Source organism: Onychostoma macrolepis, chromosome 19 (genome assembly GCF_012432095.1).
Source record: "Onychostoma macrolepis isolate SWU-2019 chromosome 19, ASM1243209v1, whole genome shotgun sequence".
Lineage (NCBI taxonomy): Eukaryota > Metazoa > Chordata > Actinopteri > Cypriniformes > Cyprinidae > Onychostoma > Onychostoma macrolepis.
Window position 1 is genome coordinate 13,614,377 of NC_081173.1, and position 23,056 is coordinate 13,637,432.

The 23,056-nt window shown below is 35.0% G+C and overlaps 1 protein-coding gene across 1 annotated transcript in view; it reads left to right on the forward strand.

Annotated features, from left to right (window-relative positions):
- Nucleotides 1–17,963, forward strand: part of LOC131525317 (uncharacterized) — a 32,167-nt gene extending 14,204 nt beyond the window's left edge. The window contains exons 3-9 of the mRNA XM_058752758.1: nucleotides 2,028–2,671; nucleotides 4,628–4,801; nucleotides 4,897–5,045; nucleotides 13,912–14,039; nucleotides 14,539–14,606; nucleotides 17,704–17,747; nucleotides 17,871–17,963. Of these exons, the coding sequence (XP_058608741.1) occupies nucleotides 2,056–2,671; nucleotides 4,628–4,801; nucleotides 4,897–5,045; nucleotides 13,912–14,039; nucleotides 14,539–14,606; nucleotides 17,704–17,747 (1,179 nt within the window). The 5' untranslated portion in view covers nucleotides 2,028–2,055 and the 3' untranslated portion in view covers nucleotides 17,871–17,963. The remainder of the gene's footprint in view (nucleotides 1–2,027; nucleotides 2,672–4,627; nucleotides 4,802–4,896; nucleotides 5,046–13,911; nucleotides 14,040–14,538; nucleotides 14,607–17,703; nucleotides 17,748–17,870) is intronic.
- Nucleotides 17,964–23,056: the final 5,093 nt, after the last annotated feature.

The following is a 23,056-nucleotide window of genomic DNA, read 5'->3' on the forward strand; positions in this document are numbered from 1 at the left end:
TAATTTAATTTAATTTGCTTTGATTTGATTTGATTGCATGCATAATAATATAACATATAATATAATATAATAAATATAATAACAGGCATATAAAAGTGAAATACAAATGTATTGCTTAATACGCAATGAAAGAAACACAATTTGCCGAGCAACAAACACAATGTGAAATATCACCATAGGTGAAATATCATCAACACCACTCGGTGTGTAGCCTAGTTAGGACCCATGCAGTGTTTGTTTGTTTGTTTGTTTTCAGTTTTTACTTTAATCTTAAATTTGGGTAATTTTGTAGCGTGTTTTTCCCCCTCTCAATATAGCTAAATGTACATATATATATATTTTTTGTATTATTAATAATTTTATTTCAGTTATTTAGTATTTAGTATTTTATTTTAGTAAATCAAGTTAAACTAAATTAAAATAAGAAATGTTGTAGCTATAACAAAAAAAGGTTTTATATTAGATATATTTCAGTTAACGTTTACTTTATTTCAAGTAGCCTAACATTATTTTTTTCTTCCCGCGAATACTCATCCATTCAGGTGACGTAGATGATTTGTAGCTGTTTGTCAGAGCCGTTGTCTGCTATTTGTGTAATTGTTTTTGTTTATATTTGAAATTCAATACAATATTCAATCTAAACATTCCAAGGAAGGCAGACGGAAGCCACAAACAAGAAAATCACGATAAGAGAAACCTAAATTATCATTTTTGTCGGGAGATACATATAAAATGTCTAAAAGAGCGTGTGATAAGACATCTAGAACAAAACCTCGGCGTTTTTGGGACGCATTAGGACCATTTCCCAGGTCAGTGTGGATTCATCCCTGTACACCAGAAGACAGTCTGGACAGAGCCTGTGGTAGAGTGTTGAAGCGCTCTGTTCTGGCCAGCAAGGGAGTTTGGCCGCATTTACCAGAAAATGCACACGTGTTTACGGAAGACGGTAATATCCAGAGCTACAGAGGACATTATGGCAGTCTATGCACTCAGTAAGTAACGACAGACTAAATGGGTTTTTACTTTTGTGGTTTAGTAAAAGAGTCTGACCAGACTCTGTGTCGGGTCCTACAGTAATTGAGTGTAAATACACAATGCAGCATTAAAGCTTTACTAAAATAAGTCAGCTCTGAGGTGGCTCTGATGCTGCCTTTCTTCTGTGTAAACACTGTTATTACGATAGAAAATACATTGTATATACAATATCATGCAGTTCAAAATGTATTGACATTTACAGAAATAAATGTTATGAGAATTTTTTTTTTCATATGATTAATATGATATAATATGAATAAATAAGATAATATTCATATGAATAATAGAAGCAAAAATTGAATGAAAATAATACTGTAGACAGATTCATATTTAGATAAATACACATACATATTTCTATAAAGATTCTTATAAATGTACACATTCACATTTACTAACTATTTAACCATTTATTTACAACAAAGTTTAAAGCTGCATAGACTGTACTTTTAAATAAAGCATCATCATCTTTGTAAAGGCCCTTTAAGTCAGTCTTAAATTGGACTGAAGATGCGCAAAGTTTTACCAATGAAGAAAGTCGGAGACTGCTTCCCTATTGCGTGAATTACCGTATGCAAAATCTGGCCATGGCAGCCCATGCTAATAGATCTGCCATCTGTCCCCGGTGGTCCATGGAAACACCTACCCTGTCTATTTTAGGTAGACCACGTAGCAATGGGAAGATCTCCTTCTGGTGTTCGTTTGAACCCCATTGCACGGTGGCAATAAGAAAATCATGAAATATTCATACTTGGAGACAAAATATGCCCCATTTACAGCTGTAACATGCAAAGAAAATGCTCTGAAAGTTCATGTTTGGTTAATGGAAGGCTTGTTTACCTTTTTACATAAAACTATTTGGTACTTTTTGTGCTTTCAATGCATCTGTCTCCAATAGTATCTATTTTGGCCTGTGAATATTTTCCCAACAGTATAACTTGCATTCAAAATGCACTTACAGTTTGAAATAATGCATGCTTCTTCTTTTTCAGCAGTGTGGGGCATCAGAAGTTGGACAAGGTCATGTTAATGACTCAGCATAACATGACCCAGACTCTTCTGCAGGGGCATGTTGATGCCACATCTCCATGTTTTCCTGATGATAGATGCAGACATGGTCATGAACCTGACAAGACCATAGAGATCATAAGCCAGGAAGAGGCTGACAGAGATAAAACTGAGGAGTTTCTTGAAGAAATTCTACCTAAACAGGCCATTGGGAAAGCAGACATCCCTGAGGGGCCCTCAAATGAAGACTTTCCTCCACTTCCACCTCCTGCCTCACCACGGGTGGACAGGCCACCACAGCAAGCCCCTGTCAGTAAAAGTGGCTCCTATAAAGCAACTGTCTTAAAAGGAAAACCAAACATCCAATTGCATGGTGGCAAACCACAGAGGGCTCAAAAACTAAATCAAAAAGAACATCCAAGAGTCTCGGTTAAAACAACCCCAAAGATAGAAGCACAAACAGCCCAGGGCTTCACTGACCAACCTAGTTCCCCCCAAAAAGAAAGTGCATGCAGAGAGAAAGTTGTACTGGAAGAACAAAGTTCAGTGCCAAGGTGTTCCCATCTATCTGTGTTTGCAGACTTCCAAATGGCAGATGAGCAGATAATACCTAAAGATCATACATTTGAAGGTAAATACGATATTGACATTCCGTAACATCCCCACCACGCTCATCTAAATCTAAAACCTAATATATTTTCATTCATGCTCTCATGGTCATTTTAGTATCCAGTTCAGCTCCTACATTTTTAATTAATTTGAAGAGCGGTAACAAGCAGGATGCAACAAATTTTAATTTAAGCAAAATTGAAAGATATGTATATACAGTAAGGGCACAAAGTGTCATTTTAACTACGAAATGTATACAGAAACAAATTGATTTAGATAGATGTAAACTTGCTGTTCAGATTGGGTGATCTGATCTACTTAATCACATGTTAATTCAAAAACAGCAAGTTAAAGAGCTAGCAAGGACTGCTTGGGTTGTTTATGGTACATTTCTGAAGAACAAGAAGACAGAAATGATTGTGTAATATTGCCAACAGTAAACAATAAGTTAATATTGAGTAACTTACATCTAGACACAATATTGCCAGTTTTAAGCCAACAAAAATAGCTTGATTTTTTTAAAAATTGTTATTTAATTTTTGTCAGTAATCACAAATAGACAATATTTTTCAGAGTGTGTTTTCGTGCTGGTGCTGACTGGTTTGTCCTGTAATAAAGAAATTAAAAAATTAGATACTTTATGAAACTAAAAATGCCAGTAGGTGGTGGCAAATCTTAATGAGACATTGAGTCATTCATTCAAACTATTCGTTCAAATGGCTGATTCATCGGTCACTGAATCATTCGTTTAATTGATTCATTCAGTTATAAAGCACCATTGTATTGCTCAGACATGCAAAACAGTCATGCAGTGGATTTATTTGGAAATTGTTATTTCCAAAAATCAAAAACTGTAAAATAAAAATGTTAAATATAACCTCTAGAAAGAGTCACTAAATACACAAATTCTCATTTGCATGCCCACAACACACATGAAGCACCACACTGCAGTTGTTCTCTTTATAAACTGCATTACTTAACGTATGTGTGTGTGTGTGTGTGTGTGTGTTAGTGGGAAATGCAGTGACGGAAGAATGAGCAGATACCACCAGAGTCATATCAACCTCCATACCAACTTATTGTACTGTGCAGCTGTGAGTTGTATATATTGCGAAATGACAAGTTTTTCAGTACAAGTAGTTTTCATCTTACAGACATAAACAGACATACTCATATTGGTATATTGTGTCTCGGTAGTTTATTCCAGGACAGCAATTATAGAAACACCATTTAAGGTAAGGGTTCCATAGCGATAACAATCAACCTCATGCCGTCTTGTCGGTTTGGGAGTCTTTGGTAGTGACACTGCACGGCACTGATATACGACTTGCATTAGCTCAGAGGGAAAGTGTTGTTTTTGTTTGCGAGGAAGGCTATGGATGGTGCTCAGTCAACGCTCTCCTCGGGGCACGAAAGGAGCTCCTCAAACCCAAAAAGTCACTCATTATTTTGAAAATGAAAAAACATAAAGAAGAGAGCATTGGCCCAAATCAATATATCCATTTCCTCTTGGTAATGGAATCCGTTTGTAATAGCAGTCTAAACACAATCGATTTGCAATCTTCATGTGTTTTTTCCCCCTTTCTTTCTCTCCTGCCATCTCTTTTTCTCTCTTTACTTCTGCCAATGCTTTTGCATTCTAAAGGCCAAAGGGTATGTGCAGATTTAGATAGTTATTTGTGTATATTGCACAACAAAACAAAACAAACCATTTGAATGTTTGTGTATTGGCATGAAAAAGTATATATAGTTACAAATTTTGCATCAGTTCAATACAGTTACCCTTTGGGGCCAAGAAAGATTTGATTATTATTTATTGATTTATTATTTATGCTAACCTTTACTTAAGCACTTAAAAAGGCATTGATGTTGACAAGTAAATTTTGTTTTGGTGATTTTCCTTTCTTAATATGGCATATGGGATTTGCCTAGTATTCACGATCCTCGTGTATTAATCCTGTCACCTGTTCTTCCTAAGGTGGAGACGTGGAGTTGGGCAGGAGTGCAGATGGTGCCCACATGGCACAGACCCGGGCTGGCAGCAGTACTGGGAGCGTGCAAAATGCAGCTGGCCTTCTTGACAATGCCAAATACCATATATACCACAAGGATGCCACTGTTGCAAAGACAAATGCCACAGGTCCAGGCTCTGGTGAAGATGATTCACTTATGTTAATCCTGTCTCTTATTCTTCATTCTGTTTCTCTCTCTGTTTACTAAGTGCGTCCTCTGTGTTTGGGATTACAGACATGTCAATGCCAGAAGATATGGACAGGATCCAGACTTGGAACAGCAGTGGAAGGTGTCCCCTACAAAACGCCCAGTTCTTTACAGGAACGGGTCATGGCCCGTGGTCACTGCTGGCCAACTGTTTCCTGTGGTTCCCTGCACCTGAGGTACACCCCAAATTTGAACATTTGCACTACTGGCTTTTACTACGCTGTAAAAAAATACTATAATAATAAAAAAAAAAAAAAAGCAGCACCCTAGTGAAAAATACACTAAAAAGTATGCTACAAATAAATTTACATATTTATGTGCTTAATAAAATTACCCTACTTTTAGTATACTAAACTGGTATACTTAAAGTCTGCTAAATAGGAACAACTAATTGCATACTTAATGCACTTTAATTGTGCGGAAGTAGTGCTGAAGTTATACTAAAGATATACTGAAGTATATTTGATTGCGCTTAAGTGGAATGATTGCAAGTATACTTCAGGTACGCATTAAATATCTTGTATTTAAAGACTGATGCTATTCAAAGATCATACAATCCTCATCAACAGTGACATTAAAACACATTTTTTTTATGCTTAATATTAAGAAATGTGCATTGTGCACAAGTATAGTACTCTAAATACTTTTATATCAGTCTGTAAAAATACAGCAAACATAAAAATTAAAAAATTAAAAAAATAAAAATAAATTGGTAAATCCAGCAGTCTATTTCTGCAGTTTTTCAACAAGCTGAGGAAAATATTAACAAAATACCATCAAATATAAGCTGTCACACAGGGAATTTTGGGAATGTCACTTTTTGGTTTTTCACTGTAAAATATAAGATGACTTGTTATTTTTACACTTTCAGAATATTGTACTGTAGAATTACATGAAATGTAAGATTAGAACTATTACAGTTTCTCACCGTATAAGAAAACATATAGTTAACCAATTAATAGGTTTTTACTGTAGCATTTTTAAAGTGTTTTACAGTTACGATTAAAATCATTTTTACAGTGTACAATGGTTTTTCTAAATGTGGTGAATGTGGGATGATTTTACTGACACATAATGTGATGACTGCATGACCTTCTCACTTCTCCTCAGGGATGATTAGTTGCATTGAGGTGTCTGAATGAGTTTGTGTATGATTAAAGCGAGAGCCACATTAAGATGTTTATTATTCGCTGTGGCACAGAATTTAGCACAAGGAGAGACTGAGATATCAGTAGGTATCAAAGAACAAGAGGCCAATTAAACTGCCATATTTGATGCAAGTCCAAATTGTTGATTGAACATTTGTAGCAAGTTCAATTTAATTGATAGGTCATGCTTGTTATGATTATTATTATGTTTGTTCTATTTTTTTCTCTCTTGAATGTGGTGCCACATGTTGCTCGAGACAAGGTTGATTACTTTCAAGAGTTTGAAGAAACTTTTCTGTTTCGTGACCAGCCCCGAAGTGCATTTACATGAACAGTGTGCTTTAAAACCAGGCTGTGTGCGGTTGCTAGGCTACACAGGTTTCTTGTTCTTGGGCAATTAGATTTTTCATCTAGAGCTATCAGGGAAACCATTATTTCATCATATAGGCATAATTTTGGACTGGACAATCGTCCTTGTTGAATTTCTCAGTCTTAAATTATTTATTTGGTCGTAAAGGATGAGATTTTCGATACTGTTGAAAATTCTGAAATGAAACTGCTTTGGGCTCTGGGCTGCTGTTCTCCTATTTAGTTATAGTGCATAGGAACGATAGCATTGAGGTGCTAAAAAAAGAGAAGAGATAAGAAAGAGATATAAAGAGTTGAATAAATTCTAGTTTTCAACTTCTTAATTATGCGTTGACCAGCAGGCAGATGAGGAAGTATATAATTACCTTGTTGAAATGTTCGTCAAGATGTTGCTAAGAGACATTCGCTGCCAAAAACAGAAAAATATATGATTATTGATAGCACTGTACAAAAAGAGTTCATTGTGCTCTTTTGTCTTAAAGTAATAGTTCACAAAAAATTGACAATTTGCTGAAAATTACGTCTTTACAATCAAGGTGTAGATGAGTTTATTAATTCATCATATGAACAGATATGGAGAAATTTAGCATTACATCACTTGCTCACCATTGAATCCTCTGCAGTGAATGGGTGCCATCAGAATGAGAGCCCAAACAGCTGATAAAAACATCACAATGATCCACAAGACTCCAGGTACCACTTAACTTAATGCCTTGAGAAGTGAAAAAAGTCCAAAACAAGTATGTTGGTGGATTTTGATGTGAGAGAGCATCAGAATTTGTTTCTTACAGACATGCAACTTTTTACTTTACAAGACATTAAAAGATGGACTGGAGTCATGTAGATTATTATGTATTTATCAGCTGTTTCGGAACATTGTGATGTTTTTATCAGCTGTTTGGGCTCTCATTCTGACGGCACCCATTCACTGCAGAGGATCTATTGCTGAGCAAGTGATGTAATGCTAAATTTCTCCAAATCTGTTCCGATGAAGATACAAACTCATCTACATCTTGAATGGCCTGAGGGTGAGTACATTTTCAGCAAATTTTCATTTTTGAGTGAACTATTCCTTTAATGGCATACATAATCTTGTCATGTAAAATACAAATTAAAACCACTATTCAGTTATTTTGCAATGTTTAAAAAGGAAAAGGAGTGTCAGAGCTTTTACTTACATGCGGGTTTAAATTGGATCTGCTTATATTGTCTCATCTTTTTCTTTTCATAGAGATCAGGACAGTCTGAAACAAAACTAGAAACGTTTTCAGTAGATTAGGAAAAGAAACTTTGTCACAAACCTTTTCAGACAAACCTATGTCAAAAATGCTGCAGTGATGTCTTTCTATCTTCCAAAACAGAAGACCATAATGACCTGATAGAAGGATATTCAATTGGAGACATAAACAGAGCAGTTCTCATTTGCAGATCAGTTTTGTCCCTATTCCCATTTATTCAGTATATAGTCTTTAAACACTGCACAGAAACTAGCTAGTTTTTGAGAATGTGTGTGAAAGTGTGCATAAGTAGTAATTGCATAATATTTCTGTGGCACAGTTCTCATAAATATGTACTCTTTTGAAAAACCTTCACTATTTATTACACTATACTTTTATCATCTCTTCAGTTTGCAAAACCCTAACAGGGCAACATGAAGATATGATGTGCATAAAACATTTAGCATTAGTATTCAGTTCTAGTCGGCAGATTTTATATTGTACCTAAATGTTTAATGTCATCACTTCATGCATGGCCACCCTTGGTTTTGGTATGTAATTTTTATTAGACTCAAAACAAAACAGTGTTTCTTCTTCTTCTTCTTTTTTAATACGCTAAATGGATTGTTAATGAACTGTCATACAAATTGTTTATTTTTATACCTTTTTTTCATTATGCATCAGGAGCTTTCAAAGAAGCCTCTTGACAGCTCTTTCTTGAAACAGGTTCAAAATACATTATTGTTAGCATTTGAGTTTTGATCTATTTTAGTGTATTTTCACATCTTCTGCTTAATATATGATGTAGCTATCAGTATAACACTTAATAAAATAGCCCAGTTCCAACATTTATTTATGTACCAAGCAAAGCAGCTTCTTCAGACACATGTCACAGTGTCCAGGTTCCAAACAAGGGATCCGAATATCTCTGCCTGCTGTTATATTGGCATTTTCTTGGCTCTACTCATTGGCCATTGATTTTACTCTCCTGTTCTATACTCTTATACACTTAGTAATTTATCTTCCTCTTGATTTTCCGCGTTGTAATCAAACCGTCTTTACTTTGCTTCTTTCAATCCTTCCATATTACATAACACTCCTTCCTTGCTTTGCCAGACACATCAAGGAACTTCCAGGCTTCATGAGGAGCTGCCCCTAAAATACAACAGTTGTTTGCATTTTTCCAAACTGCATTGGCACTTTTACATATTTATGTATTTAATAAAAAATACCCTGTAATTGTACTTTTAGTACACTAAACTGGTATACTTAAAGTCTACTAAATTGGAACAACTGATTTTGTTCTTAACGCACTTTAATTGTGCAGAAGTGATGAAGTTCAAATAAAGATACTGAAGTATATTTGATTGTGCTAAAGTGGAACTATTGCAAGTACTGCATACTTCAGGTACACTTTAAATATCTTGCATTTAAAGACTGATATTATTCAAAGATCATACAATCCTCATCAATAGTGACATTAAAGCACATTTTAGGCTTAATATTAAGAATTATTGTGCATTATTATTGTGCATTGTGCAAAAGTAGTACTCCAAATAAAGTTTAATTCTAAAGTTAATGACTCTAAGGCCTGGTTTCACAGACAGAGCTTAGACTAAGCAAGGATGAGGCCATAGATCAATTAAGACATTTAAGTAATTTTTATAAAAGTGCCTTAGGAAAAAAACATTACTGTTGTCCATCTTGACACAAAACAAAGGCACTGATATATTTTAAGATCAGTCAGTGCAAGATGCTTTCAGTTGAAACAGCTCTGACTTAAGCCTTGTCTGTGAAACCAAGGGTATAAATGTCATGTGGAGTAACCGAGTAAAAGTAGTGCAACCAATAAAACTAGGTATGGCATATTTTCTATTTACCTAGAATATATTCATGTCTTATTAATAATATAATTATTTACAAAAAAATCAAGCTAAAAAGGATTTTTATTTTTAAAATGTACAAATTCATTCATTCATTAACATAAAACTTTTGGACAGCTGATCACATACGATTTTACAACCTGAACCAACCTTGTAATAAAAAGGTCAAATGATCTGATATTTAAAGACACATATTGATCTTGACACTGTATATAATCAAGAAATACTATATAAAAGAAATCATAATAGTAACAGATTTTACCAAACTGCTTAATACGGTTTCTGTTTCAAGAATTTCATCCCTTTATTGAGGATGATTTTTTTTTTTTCATTATTGTTACATTTTAACTTAATGTCCCCAAATAATATCAAAACATTAATATGTTAAATGTCATTGATTACAATGTCATTATTTGTATGAATTTCTTTAAATGTATTTTGGCAGATCACCAAAAATTTATGCCACCACAATGACCCTATTTGAATCTTCTATTAGACAGGCGGCCGATATGCTATTGTCTTACCTTGTGTGACAACTACAAAGTTACACTATAGTCCCAAAATACTCTGCTGTCACGAGAACGGTTTCTTAACGTGTCAAGCCCTTCACAACCTTACCTTACGGAACAATGGTCACAGATGTGAGGATGAATAGATGTGGAAGACAGAAGTGAAGGGCAGACAGATGAGCATTAGGGTGCGTGTGTGCGTGAGCGTTCGCAGCACAGTAGCGACTGACGATCATGTAGCCAGCGCTGCGAGGGGAACTAATTGAATATGGGAGATGCTATTTGTATGACTGTCTCTGGTGATGGATGCCCCTCATAAGAGCCCTGAAATTCGAGATCATTCTTCAATCTTCAGTCTTCAGTTATCTGCACTTTCTTCCTCTTTCATTCCCCACAAGCGGTTTGTACCATTTGTTTTCACTCTCCCTTCATCATACTTGTAATCATTAATCACGTCAATAACATGACTGGAACACGGGAGCTTGTTTCTGTCCTCAAACGGCATGCAAGGGTGCAATGAAGGCAAAAGGGGCTCATTAGCAATGCATTATGGGAAGCCTGCCCAGAGGACGCAATAATTGTGGACACCTCTGCACCCCTAAGCACCTGTGGAGGTGTGTATGAGCGGTGTGTCGTGGCCTTGGAGGCCGGTGACTGTCTGAATGAATCAGCACTTTGCAGTAATCTGATGGTATTATTTAGTGAGGCGTTTGGCTCGGCCGATAGTAGTTAAGTCACGCTGGTTATTGTGAATTATGAACCCCTTTCTTTGACTCGCACCCAGCCATTTGTATTCATAATTTGCATTCATTCATCACACCTTAAACTTTGTGGGCTGTGTAAGTACTTTAGGTGTGTGTGACTGGGAGTCTCTGTTGGTGTGTATGTGCCTGTAGACTTGCTTTATAAATATATATTATCTGTGTGTAAAAGGAGGTGAACGGAAGATTGGGGTAAAAGTCATTTGGATACTAAAACAAGATAATCTTATCAAGTTCAATCCTTGGGACACATTTTTAATAGATTTCTAAGTAAAAGTGTTCCTTAACTACAGAAAGTCTTGGCCCTGAGGAAAATACAGTGTTTTAAAACACAATTGGTTGTGATCAAAATTTTTTAACTTTATGTTAAAAAAGTGTATTTTTTTTACACAAAATACACTTTTTTAACATAAGAGGGATCATATGAAATGCATGTTATTGTTTTAGTACTGACCTTGTTTCACATAAAAGATGTTTACATATAGTCCTCAAGAGAAAATAATAGTTGAATTTATATATAAAAAATGACCCCATTCAAAAGTTTACATCCCCTTGATTCTTAATATTGTGTTGTTACCGGAATGATCCACAACTGTGTTTTTTTGCTTAGTGATAGTTGTTCACGAGTCCCTTGTTTATCCTGAACAGTTCAACTGCCTGCTGTTCTTCAGAAAAATCCTTCAGGTCCCACAAATTCCACCATCCTTTGCATGTATTTGAACCCTTTCCAAAAATGACTGTATAATTTTGAGATCCGTCTTTTCACACTGAGGACAACCGAGGGACTCATAGGCAACTATTACAAAAGGTTCAAACTGTCACTGATGCTCCAGAAGAAAAAATGATGCATTAAGATCCTGGAGGTGAAAACTTTTTGAATTTGAAGATCAGGTGAATTAAAATCTTCTGTAGCTTCTAAAGGGCAGTACTAAATTTCTACTATTTCAACTAAAATTCAACTATGATTTTCTCCTGTGGACTTTATGTAAATGTTTTTTATGTGAAATATCTGATTCAGTACTAAATAAAAAATAACATGCATTTTGTATTATTTGTCTTATTTTGGTGAATTAATTAACATTTTACAAAGTGTATGTATAATTTTGACCACATGTTATTTATTTAACTGCATGTATTTACTTTAAAAAATCCCACTGTATCTCAAATCATTATATTTAATAGCATTCTGTAATGGTGGTAGAAATGCCATTTTAAACATAAAAAAAAAGTGTAAAAATTAAATTCTTCTTCGAAGAAAGTTTTTTTTTCTTGATTTGTTGTGAAATAATAATAATAATAATAATAATAATAATAATGATGATGATGACGATAATAATAATAATAATGGATAGAAATGTCACAAAATATTGAATTGGTTTATGTTCATTTCACTATTTGTTATAATTTTAAACAAGTAATTCTTCAGTTTTGTATTATGAATTAATTCTTAAAGTTGGATTTTTGAATCTGGGACAAGGGTAAAGCAAAATTAATACAGGACATTTGACAAGAAGCAAAAATGAAGGTATGACACATTGTTTTAAGACTGTTTAATGTGACCTTCAAATAAAAAATTATGAAATAAAAATTGTATTAGAAAAATCAACCCTTAGGACATAAAAGGACAAAAAACAAACAACAACAACAAAAAACCTGTATATGGTTGTCAAGGGAGGTGAAAACAATCTGCGCATCCCTATTCAAGAAGAACATGATCACGACTCACTATAAGACTATGTGTAGCAGTGGGGATAACAAGCTAGCAATCATTCCCTTTCTTAATACATTTTCAAGACAGCAGAATGGTTGAGACTGAAATGTTGTCTCCCTGAAATGCCAATCAAAGCAGCACAAGTTTTCAACAGTTATAGGTAAACATATAGAGTTTCATTTCACATTAAACTTTTAAGGTAAAATAAATACGTTTGCACTTTCCAGTGCCTCTGAACTTGTGTACGTTTAGCTGAATAATTTATAATGGCTCAGATTTTGTGCAGGGTGAATCCCGGGTTTTTGAGAAAACAGATACAAAGGAGTGTCTGTGTGAGTCTCAGATCAGCTGTGGAGTAACAGCTGAGGTGTTAGATGCTCTAACAACAGGAAGTAAATGTATTACCTCAGCGACACTGTCACATTCATGTGAATACAATATATGGCTCTGATGATATTTATGAGATGGGGGAACTAAAAGGGGAGGTATAGGCTGCTTTAGATCGAACCGCTTTGATGTCGTGTCACGACTGTGAATCTGAGGTTTACACATCTGAGGTGCAAAGAGAAAATAAAATGAACATCCTCTCTCACATAGATGGAAACAGAAAATAAGGTTATCTTCTCTTTATGCTTATTTTACCGAAACAGTGACATTGTTTAGATGAAAAAGATTGAAAATTGGTGAGAGATTGCTTCAGAGAGTAGTTTGAAGTGCTTTGTTTGATGTAAATATCACATGCAGTTTTTTTCATTATTACTCAAACCAGAAGAAATCCAAAACAACACTGCAATGCTTCAAGTCTACTAAACATTCTACAGTTATATTCTGAGTGAGAATCCAAGGCCATTTAATAGCTCCAAAATATTTAATATTGAAGTATCAGGTTAATTTCTTAATCTTATGAGAACTAATCTTATGAGAACTAACAAAACTTGATAACATGCATCCCACATTCTCCATTAAAAAAAAATGTAACATTACTTCGGAGCCTCAAAGACGTCTGGTATATAATATGAAGAAATGCAATTAATGTTTTATGTTACTATTTTCTGACCAGTGTCCACACTCAAATACACTATTATTGCAAGTATTTATTTTTATTTATAGATTATTTGTATTTTTCTACAATGTGATTTACTAGTCAAGTCAAGTCACCTTTATTTATATAGCGCTTTTAACAATACAGATTGTGTCAAGCAACTTTCCAATATCAAAATAGGAAAATAGTGTCAATAATGTAAAATAATGCAAAACCATTTACACATTTAAAAAAATACTTTACGTACTGTAAATAAAAATTGACTTTAAAATTATGATTATATCATTTTTAAAACTGATTTACTATGTTTTTTTTTTAAATTTATTATTATTATTTTTTTTTTACAATAACATCTCATCACTGACTTTCATAATTTATATGTTCTGCATATTTGTCATACAGGTGGACCCCTTGCATATGGTTGTCAACCCCCTATTTTCCTCCAATTTTCTGCCTCCCCCAGGATTTGGCCTGAATCCATACTATATTGTTGGAGACTTCTCCCTGTGGCCTTATCAACATGGCAACTAGTAAGAATGCAGTTTCACACCAGTTGAGATGACACCTCCCATTGCTAGGAAAATTAACATTTAACTGAAATGAACTAATGCCTCTTATTGAAACAGAAGCTGTAATCTCCAACACAATTTTTATTATACAGCCACATTTATTTATTTATTAATGTGTTGTGTTGTTTTCTTAATAATCACACTTTATTGATTGGAAGCTAAAGTTCAAAATTAGCAATTTTACTCCGAGCAGGCTGAGTAAAAGATATGACATGTATTGTCCTGCTATATTAAGAGCTTACAAGGATCAGATTCAATAATATTCATGTCATTTCTGAACAGAGACCATAATTACAGGCACTGAAACCATAATGGGAAGGGTGAAGGTTTATGTAAACAAAAAACATAAATCACTGATATAACAAGACATCTATCGCTTTGCACGGTTGTTTATCCAACAGCTATACTACACACCTCTATTGTTGAATTAATGTTCATTCTCATCTTATCTTCCCTGCAGTGTCAATTTTCCAGACAATGTAAATCCGTCAGCACCGGGCAGACAGCACTTCACGTGCCCGGCGAATGGTAAGGTTGATTTGCTCTGTTCTTTGAGGGGAAAATTGTAGCACGGTCTGCATCAGTGAGAAGGTGAGGTGAAGTGTGCTACACAATATTTCACGGGTCATCTGAGCTCCACAATGAAGCCCCTGCCAAGCAAAAACACGCTTGCTCAAGTATGAGAATGCGCACAGTGACGTTTGTAACCTTCCATTGTCTTTTTATAAGTGTGACTAGAGGCTAATTCCATTCGCGAGATGCGCCGCGTTGTGAATGACACATACTATTATGTTGCTTTTAAAGCCTTTCAACTCAGCACTTATGCGCTTGTCCAAGGTAAAAATTCCTAATTCTGCTCGTTCAGAGATGAAAGCCATTTAAAACGCTCTGCCGCTGAGTTGCAATGGGCTTGCAATTAAAGATAATGGGATAACATTTTAAGGGAAACATTGCAGAAGATGTTGTGCCAAAAAGTGAGTCATGTTTTCTTTTTTACACTAACATTAGAAAAGTAAAAGTCAACAAAAACTTACTGTAAAAAGCTATTAACCTGAAATTAAGCGCTCACCGAAAAGGCCATTGGTAAAAGCTACAGTTAGGTGCAAAACAAGGTACTTGGAATAATATCTCAACACACATTTGTAGAGAAAACAGCATTCGTGCGCAAAAATGATTGTCATGGCCTTTACAATACAGTGATTTTATCTCCACACTTTCTTTGTCACTCGTAGCAATCAAGGCTGACTCATTTGAGTACAGCAGGAATGACCTTTTTGTCAATGATAGCTCACACGAATCCCTCAGTTTATATGTGTTTGGCTTGTCAAATACCATTCTTTCTTTGACGTACAAAAATACCATAGCTGTGTGTCTATAGAAGTTGAGCTGAACTTCAGAACTTTTCAGGCAGACTCCAGAGAGACCATCATGCTACAATACAGCAAGGAACCACAAAAGGAATTTTGACAAGGCCAAATCAGTATGAGAAAAAAGTGAGATATATACCACAGAACAATAAGATGAAAGGGAAGCCGTTGGTTGATATCTTTATGGTGCATCTAGCGGCGCTGTATTGCTTCAGTACGCTTCAATATGCCGTACAATGTGTGGTCCTGATTATTACGCCAGCGAGGAACACAAGAGCCTGTCTATCACTAGCAGTTTTATGATGAGTCACTAGCAATGAGATTTCTGCCTCTTCATGGCATCTGCTGCCAAGTGCTGCATCTGTGATTTCACATTTTTGGGATGCATTATAAAGCTGTAAATGTCCTTTCAACAGGCAGCCATAGAATGAGAATGATTACACTGCCTACAATTAGTCATTGCTGATTATCTGCAATCAGTTACAGTAATTATTACAATAGCAGTTATGTTAGGCAGGATCAGGGCAGACTTTTTGGCCTGGGCCAGTGGGGGTAATGTTTCAGGGGCATGAAAATCAAGACTCTCTCTGCATACAGTGTGAGCTGACAGCTGGAGCCCCTGGGGCCCGTAGGGCCCTTGGCACATCTAGTGCTAACTGATTATGGCCCTTGGGCCCCCTGGACCCTACTTTACTATTTGAATGCTTAAAAAGTTATATAAAAAACAAAAAATAATACTTACTTTCATGTACAAGGACCACATTAATAATAATAATAATAATTTATTTAATAAATAAAAATATTTATTTATTTATTTAACATTGATTTACCAATTAAATGCCTTTAATCAAACTATTATAAATATGTGAACCCTCCAACCCCCCACCCCCAATTTCTATTTTTTTAATTTTTATTTTTTACTCACCAATAAGTGTACTGAATCTGGTGAGAAACATTGAACTAAAGCTATCAATAGAATAATAATAATAAATAAATAAAAAATCTCTTGGCAGCCATATTTCCAAATGTTTTCTGACCAGACAACAGAACATGGATTGAAATCATAATAATGTAAAATTTGGTACATTCTTCTATTTCTTCTTATGTATTTGTCTCATAATAATATTAAAGTATTTAATAGGCTATTTAAAAAACTAATACTATTAAAAATAGTATTAGTAGTATATATGCATATGCATTTGTCTCATAACAACAGCAATAATATTAATAATAAAACTAACAATTTTTAAATAATAATAATAATAATAATATAATTATTATTATTATTTATAAAGTATTTTATGATATATGTTTTCTTTTTTCTGTAAACTACCATAACTCCTGCAATGGCAACTGACTTCTTGCAGAGCGGGAGACTCCAAAAACATGATGATGTGGCCCTGAGCAGGAAAACATCACGTCACAATGGGAATCATTGTAGCATCTTTTCAGACTAAGTGCCCTTTTGGCCTTACTTTTTGAGTGTTTCTCTCTGAACAAAAAATTTCATCATCATGCACACAAAAGCACACACTTGATCGCTCCATCTGCAGCGGGACGCTAATAACCCAGAGCGCAGATGCGCACCTGAACAGCGGCCGTGACGAACTGAGCATGCGATCAATCAATAATACAGCGCCCTTGCAGTGCTGCTCAGATCGTCTTCCCCCTGCCCTCCAGTGTCTGAAATATTTAAAGCGCTTGACATCAAATGAATACATTAATTTTAATTGTGCGCATATCAGCTCTCGATCGGTACAAGCTGCAAGATCTCGTAAGGGACACTGCTTTTCTCTGCATCTTGGAGGAAGTGTGTAAATCACACACACGCACACGTTGCTTTGGCCTTTTTAGGCTAGATGTCTATTCTAAATGATACAAAGTTTACTTGCACTCCCCTGTTCTCAGCCCATCTGGAAAGGTTAGATTCAAGAGCTTCCAGCATTGTATAAAAGAAATTCACAAACATAGAATTACATCAGAACATGCTAGGAAAAGTTTCACAACTTCATGATTTACCCTCTCAAAATGCAACTCAAAATTTGTAAATTTTATTTATTTGTTATTATTATTATTATTATTTTTTTTTTAATTGCCAAAAAAATATTTTTAAAATCATTTAATTATTTATTTTTTGAAATATGACTTTCAGACTTTTGGACCTCACTGTATATTTTATCTATGTATTTATTTTTTGGAAGAAATGTAACCTATTTTCATCTGGAAGTTTGACTAATCAATTTTTCCCCTATGCTAAGAAAGTTTTCCAGACCCCTTAAAACAGAGGATCCAACTATTTTAGGTGATTCACTTGGCAGTTAATTTATGTCTTCAATCTTGTGTTCCATCTATTGTTCCAAAGAATTATTTAAAAGTAAAATCTTGAAACAGAAATGAAGTAATTCTTCCGTTTTTCTCATTGCAGTTCCTCCAGGGTTCACATCGGCAGATGCCTTCACATTGTTCTGACCACCTGTTTTGTTCTACTCTTTGTCGTTTTGGCTGTTTTTGTTAATCATAAGTTGTCATCTACTCCATATTGTATATGGACAGTTTTAATAAAGCAGTTACCTCAGATAAAAATGTGTTGTGTGAGCATTTTATTTTTAAGCATTTCTATCCGAAGGCTGCAATTTGTAGGTCTGCCACATATACAACAAAGTCATTACATAAAGGTAATTCACTGAGAGGAAACAAGATGGAAATAAATCATAAATAGACATTGAAAAAAAGATTAAAGTATGTCAATAGCAGACTCAATATAGATGTTATTAAAAAGCCTAAGTTATATAATATGTATCTAAATCATTGCATCTCCACTGTGGAATATAATGCATATTTTATCATGCAGATTAAATATTTAGGATGCATATAATTTGATATTCTCTTCCTGGGGTTTTTCCTGTCTACTTGCAATGAAGTTCCTGTCTAATTTTTGTTTTGTCATTTGTTTATATGTTTCTCTTTGATCAGTAAGTGTCCTGGATTATAAAAATGGAACATACGATCATTACCTGTTGGTGCCAAACAATATCACATAGTCTAGAATGCTGTTGTTTACTAATATCAGCATGGATGTTAAGTTAATATTGAATAACTTGAGTAAGATGTTAGACACGAAAATGGCCAGTTACTTGTTTACAGACACTTCTGTGGCATTGTTTGGAGCAGTTTTTATTGGTAGAGCGAAAACTGCTCCAAACAAAGCCACAGAAGCATCTTTAAACAACATGAAGTCTCTCCTAGTGTTTCTGAATAAATCTCTTGAGTAAACAATTAAATGAATCAATCATAAAGGTGGTCACTTATGTCATTCCTGAATGAATTAGTGCTTCTGACTCAATCAGTTGAATAAATGAAGGCGCAATCAATAGAAGAAAGTCACTTGTTGTTGCCACCTACTGGCTCAACAATGTAACAAGCAAAAAGAGTCTCTGAGAAAAAAAAAAAAACACCAATAATGCAAAGACCAACATAAACAAGGGCAGAGTGATTTAAATATTCAAAAGTTTCAAAGCTGTTTCCCATTCTTCTGTTTTTTCTATGCAAACGTGCTAGATGGTTTGCACTGGGTTCTCGCATCTTTTGTGGCGTCTTGCACATGACACGGCAAAAGCACGACGTTCAAAGTTAAAATAGATTGAACATTTAAAAGATGCATCTCGAGTCCCACATCTCACATTTTTGCATTCCACTGCGTTGTTGTTTTAAAATCGTTTTCCTATGTGAACAAGCACTACACTACACCTTTTTGACCGCTACGTTCATGCCTTTTGCAGAATGATAAAAACGTGGCGCATTCTCATGTTAAAATAAGCTAAAGTTTTTATTTAAACAAATCTTGATATCTTGCATTTCTTTCCTCATTCCATTGTCCCAGTCTGCCGTTTTTCAAAGCAGAAACAATCAAATATGAGGATTGGAACTCAATTAAATGGCACGTTATGTAGCATTCTGACTTCTTGTGTGTGTTGCACAGAAGTAAGGAGAAGAGGTTTTCAAATAAAATATAGATTTTTAAATATGAATAATGATTTTTCTTTTTTTTTTCCAATTGAATAATTGTTTAAAACCGAGAGGGCAATCTCACCATGGAAACTGTACATTCACTATTTATTATCCAAATTACGACTTCTTACCAATATAGTCATTTCTTTAGGCACACTTTAGAGGAGGAGGCAGAGGCAAAGCCTGAGAGAGCAAGAGATGAAGAGAAAGGAAGCAAAACAAAATAAGAGTGATGTGTTTTGCCCTATATGCCTTTATCAGCAATGCCCACTCAGTATCCCTGGCTCCTGCGGCCTCATAAAAGCATTAGACAGTGTGAGTGAAAATATGTGTGTTAGGCTCCGCTCTTTTCAATCATAACTCATCAGAGATCAGCCTCAAAAACAAGAACAAGAGCAAGCGCACGGTGCAGAAAACAGAGCGGAGACGGCAGGCTCTGGGAGAGAGAGAGCAGGCCGAGGTGAATAACTTGAGACTGTAGAGAGCATTCAATTAAGACCTGAACTGCAGGCTTCATTAAGCGTGAGAAGGCAATGAAAATGACCATCCATCAAAGCGAAGTGCTTGGGCCAAGGCAGCCTGCAGATACAGCCTCTGTGGTATGCTTTTATGACAGTGCAGTCCAGCCAACTCCCAGAATGCACAGTGGAGTACCGTGCCGCCACACTGCTCTTCAACATGAACTCTCTCTCGTTTTCATGTTCACACAGTTATTATCATTATTTATTTTTTTTAAAAACTGGTCGTCCCAAAGATGAAAGTTCTGTCGTTTACTCACCCTCATGTTATTTTACACCCATACTCTCTTAAAAATAAAAACATTCTTGAGTGGCATCTGTAGTTCCATGCAGAACCTATGGAACACTTCCATTGCTCGAAATGTTCTTTATGTTGGAAAAAAGATTCTTTAGGTTATTAAAATGTTCTTTACAAATGGTTGTTCTGTGGCATCACTGTGAAAACCCCCTTTTGGAATCTTTATTTTTAAGAGTGTATGACTTTTTCATTTCTTGGAACACAGAAGAATATTCTGGTCATTCTTTCCCAAGCCATTATAATAGAGTACAAGCTTCAAAAAGGACACAAAAGCAGCATACATGTATCATAAAAGTTGCTTACAAGTTCTTGGAGAAAAACAGAATAAAAATGAAGTTGTTTCACTGATAATCCTTCTCTCCAGCCATTGCAAACGGGTCGATTTTGAGAACAAAAATAGCAGATTTTGAGAACAGAATCGTTACAGTTTGTAAACGAATCAGACTGGTTTTGAGAAGCCAGTCAGCTGATTTAACAAAAAGATTTGACTCAGAAGAATCGTTTATGAATACTTCACTAAACACCAAGGTGAACTTTTTTTATCCAGTGTTTAAAATTGAATTTCCTCACACAAAGCTATCGTATGACTTTTGAAGACTTGGAATACAGCGCATGAGTTGTACTGCCCAGTTTTATTGTATATTTATAGTGCTTTTTTTTTGTTATTTCATCCCAGATCTCATTCATTTTCATTACATTAAAAAGAGTGTCCATGATATTCTTCAAAATTCACCTTTTATGTTCCACAGATGAAAAAAGAAAGTAAGTATCATGGGAACCAACAAGAGAAAAATATGACAGAATTTTTTCTGTGAACTATTTCTTTTAACATTTTTCTCCCAATTCTAAGTCTCTCAGCTATTTGATTCCCACTCTTCCAGTCTTTTTTCCACATTTCCAGTGCTTCAAATTTTAATTAAAAGCATCAGCGAAGGATTCAGTCGAAATACATAAACCTTGAGACATTAAGAAATTTTAATGACGTTATACATGATTCTCTTTATTCTCACAACATATCGACAAATAAAAGAGTGTTTCCCAGTGGGTGCCTCCACCTAACGCTGTAGCGGAATAGCGTGAGGTGGGATCGCTGAACATCAAGCGTTTTTCACGACATGAACCTGAACACAACCGTCGTGATCAGAAACAGAGCCTGGATTACACATAGTCCTCACAGGCCTGTTCACTCGCAGATGGAGAGCGCTCGCGGGCGTGAGTCTGACTGCAATGCCTTTCTCATTCTGGAATGACTGATGGAGTTACTTTACCTCCCTCAATGCCTCCTGCCTTCTGACATGCAGAACTCTGACATGCAGGGAGCGTGTGGCCTTCTGTCATTTAAATCTTCATGTGAGCCTCCAGCTCTTCAAAAATGCAATACCACAGCTCGCTGTGACATAATACGACATATCAAACCAGGGCCGCCTGCAGAATTTCATCTCAGGGTAAGCGCAGAAACCTGACCATGCTACTTTGTGAAGTGCATACAAATTAAGCATGAATTGAATACCGTGAAGTAATAATAATGATAATAATAATAATAATAATAATAATAATGTTAATAGGCTTAATGTGAAGTCACATTTAACATTGTTTGGTGAATTTTAGTGGGTGAAATCAATAATTTCAATAAGAATCCACACAACTGGGGAACGCTTTTCCAATGCAGATTTTGCAACGGGTTCAAGCTTAACCCGATTTAATGAAAGTGGGTATCAATAGCACGAGTTTATGTTTAGATTTGGCGTTCTATTTATAGGCAGAAATTGACTTGGCCTGCATATTATGCAATGGGAAGGATTAGGGTTGTGGGGTGGATGCGTATCATATGCACGAGAAAACTGCATATTATATGCACGTCAAACACGTGTGTATCATATGCATGCCAAAGTCAATTTCTGCGTAATAGCATGATTTTCTGTTTGTATTTGGTTTGCTATTTATACGCATTTTTCTCTCAAAGTTATGAACAAATGTCCTTTCAGTAATGTTAATAGAAGAGTTTTTTTTTAAACATTTAAATAACGACATTGTGAATGTTCAGAGAACATTCAGAAATAACTTTTTCATTACTTACTAGAAATTAAATAGAACATATTTTGTTATCTGGGTCTATAGTAATACATTATCTGCAAATTAATTTGAGATAGGAGAAAGAATTTGAACTATGTACACCCATAACATCATTATGGTAGAGCAAGGCAACAAGGGCATTCGGTACAACCATATGTAGGCGATATTTTGGCTGATAGTGAAGCTAACCTATATTAAAAGATCACAAAGATTAAATACAAAAGTGAGAGGAAATATTGTTTGCTGATATCCATATATATATGAAGAGTTCAGATGCCATCTGAAATTTTCATCTAAAATGAGCATTTTTATCAGGCTGCTATGTTTATGTTCAATAATTTTACTCTAATGGCAATATATAGGTCCTTTTCTATACAATTAAACTGAAATAACTGAACATAAATATAGGAGCCTGGTAAAAATGCTAATTTTAGAAGAAAAGTTCAGACGGCATTTAGAGGCTTTTGCAACTGAACTCTTCATATATATATATATATATATATATATATATATATTTTTTTTTTTTTTGGCAGATCTTTAGTTCAAAATGACCCCAAATGTTGTCTTTATTTGCAAAGCTATTTTAGATAGCTCACTCCATCATCACTTAAAGGAGTAAGGTTAAGATCACCAGTGCCAGAAGGGAACAGGCATGAAAAATAAAGCTAATGTGCTTTTTTGATTTTAATATTGCAGTGAGGTCAAACTGGCTTC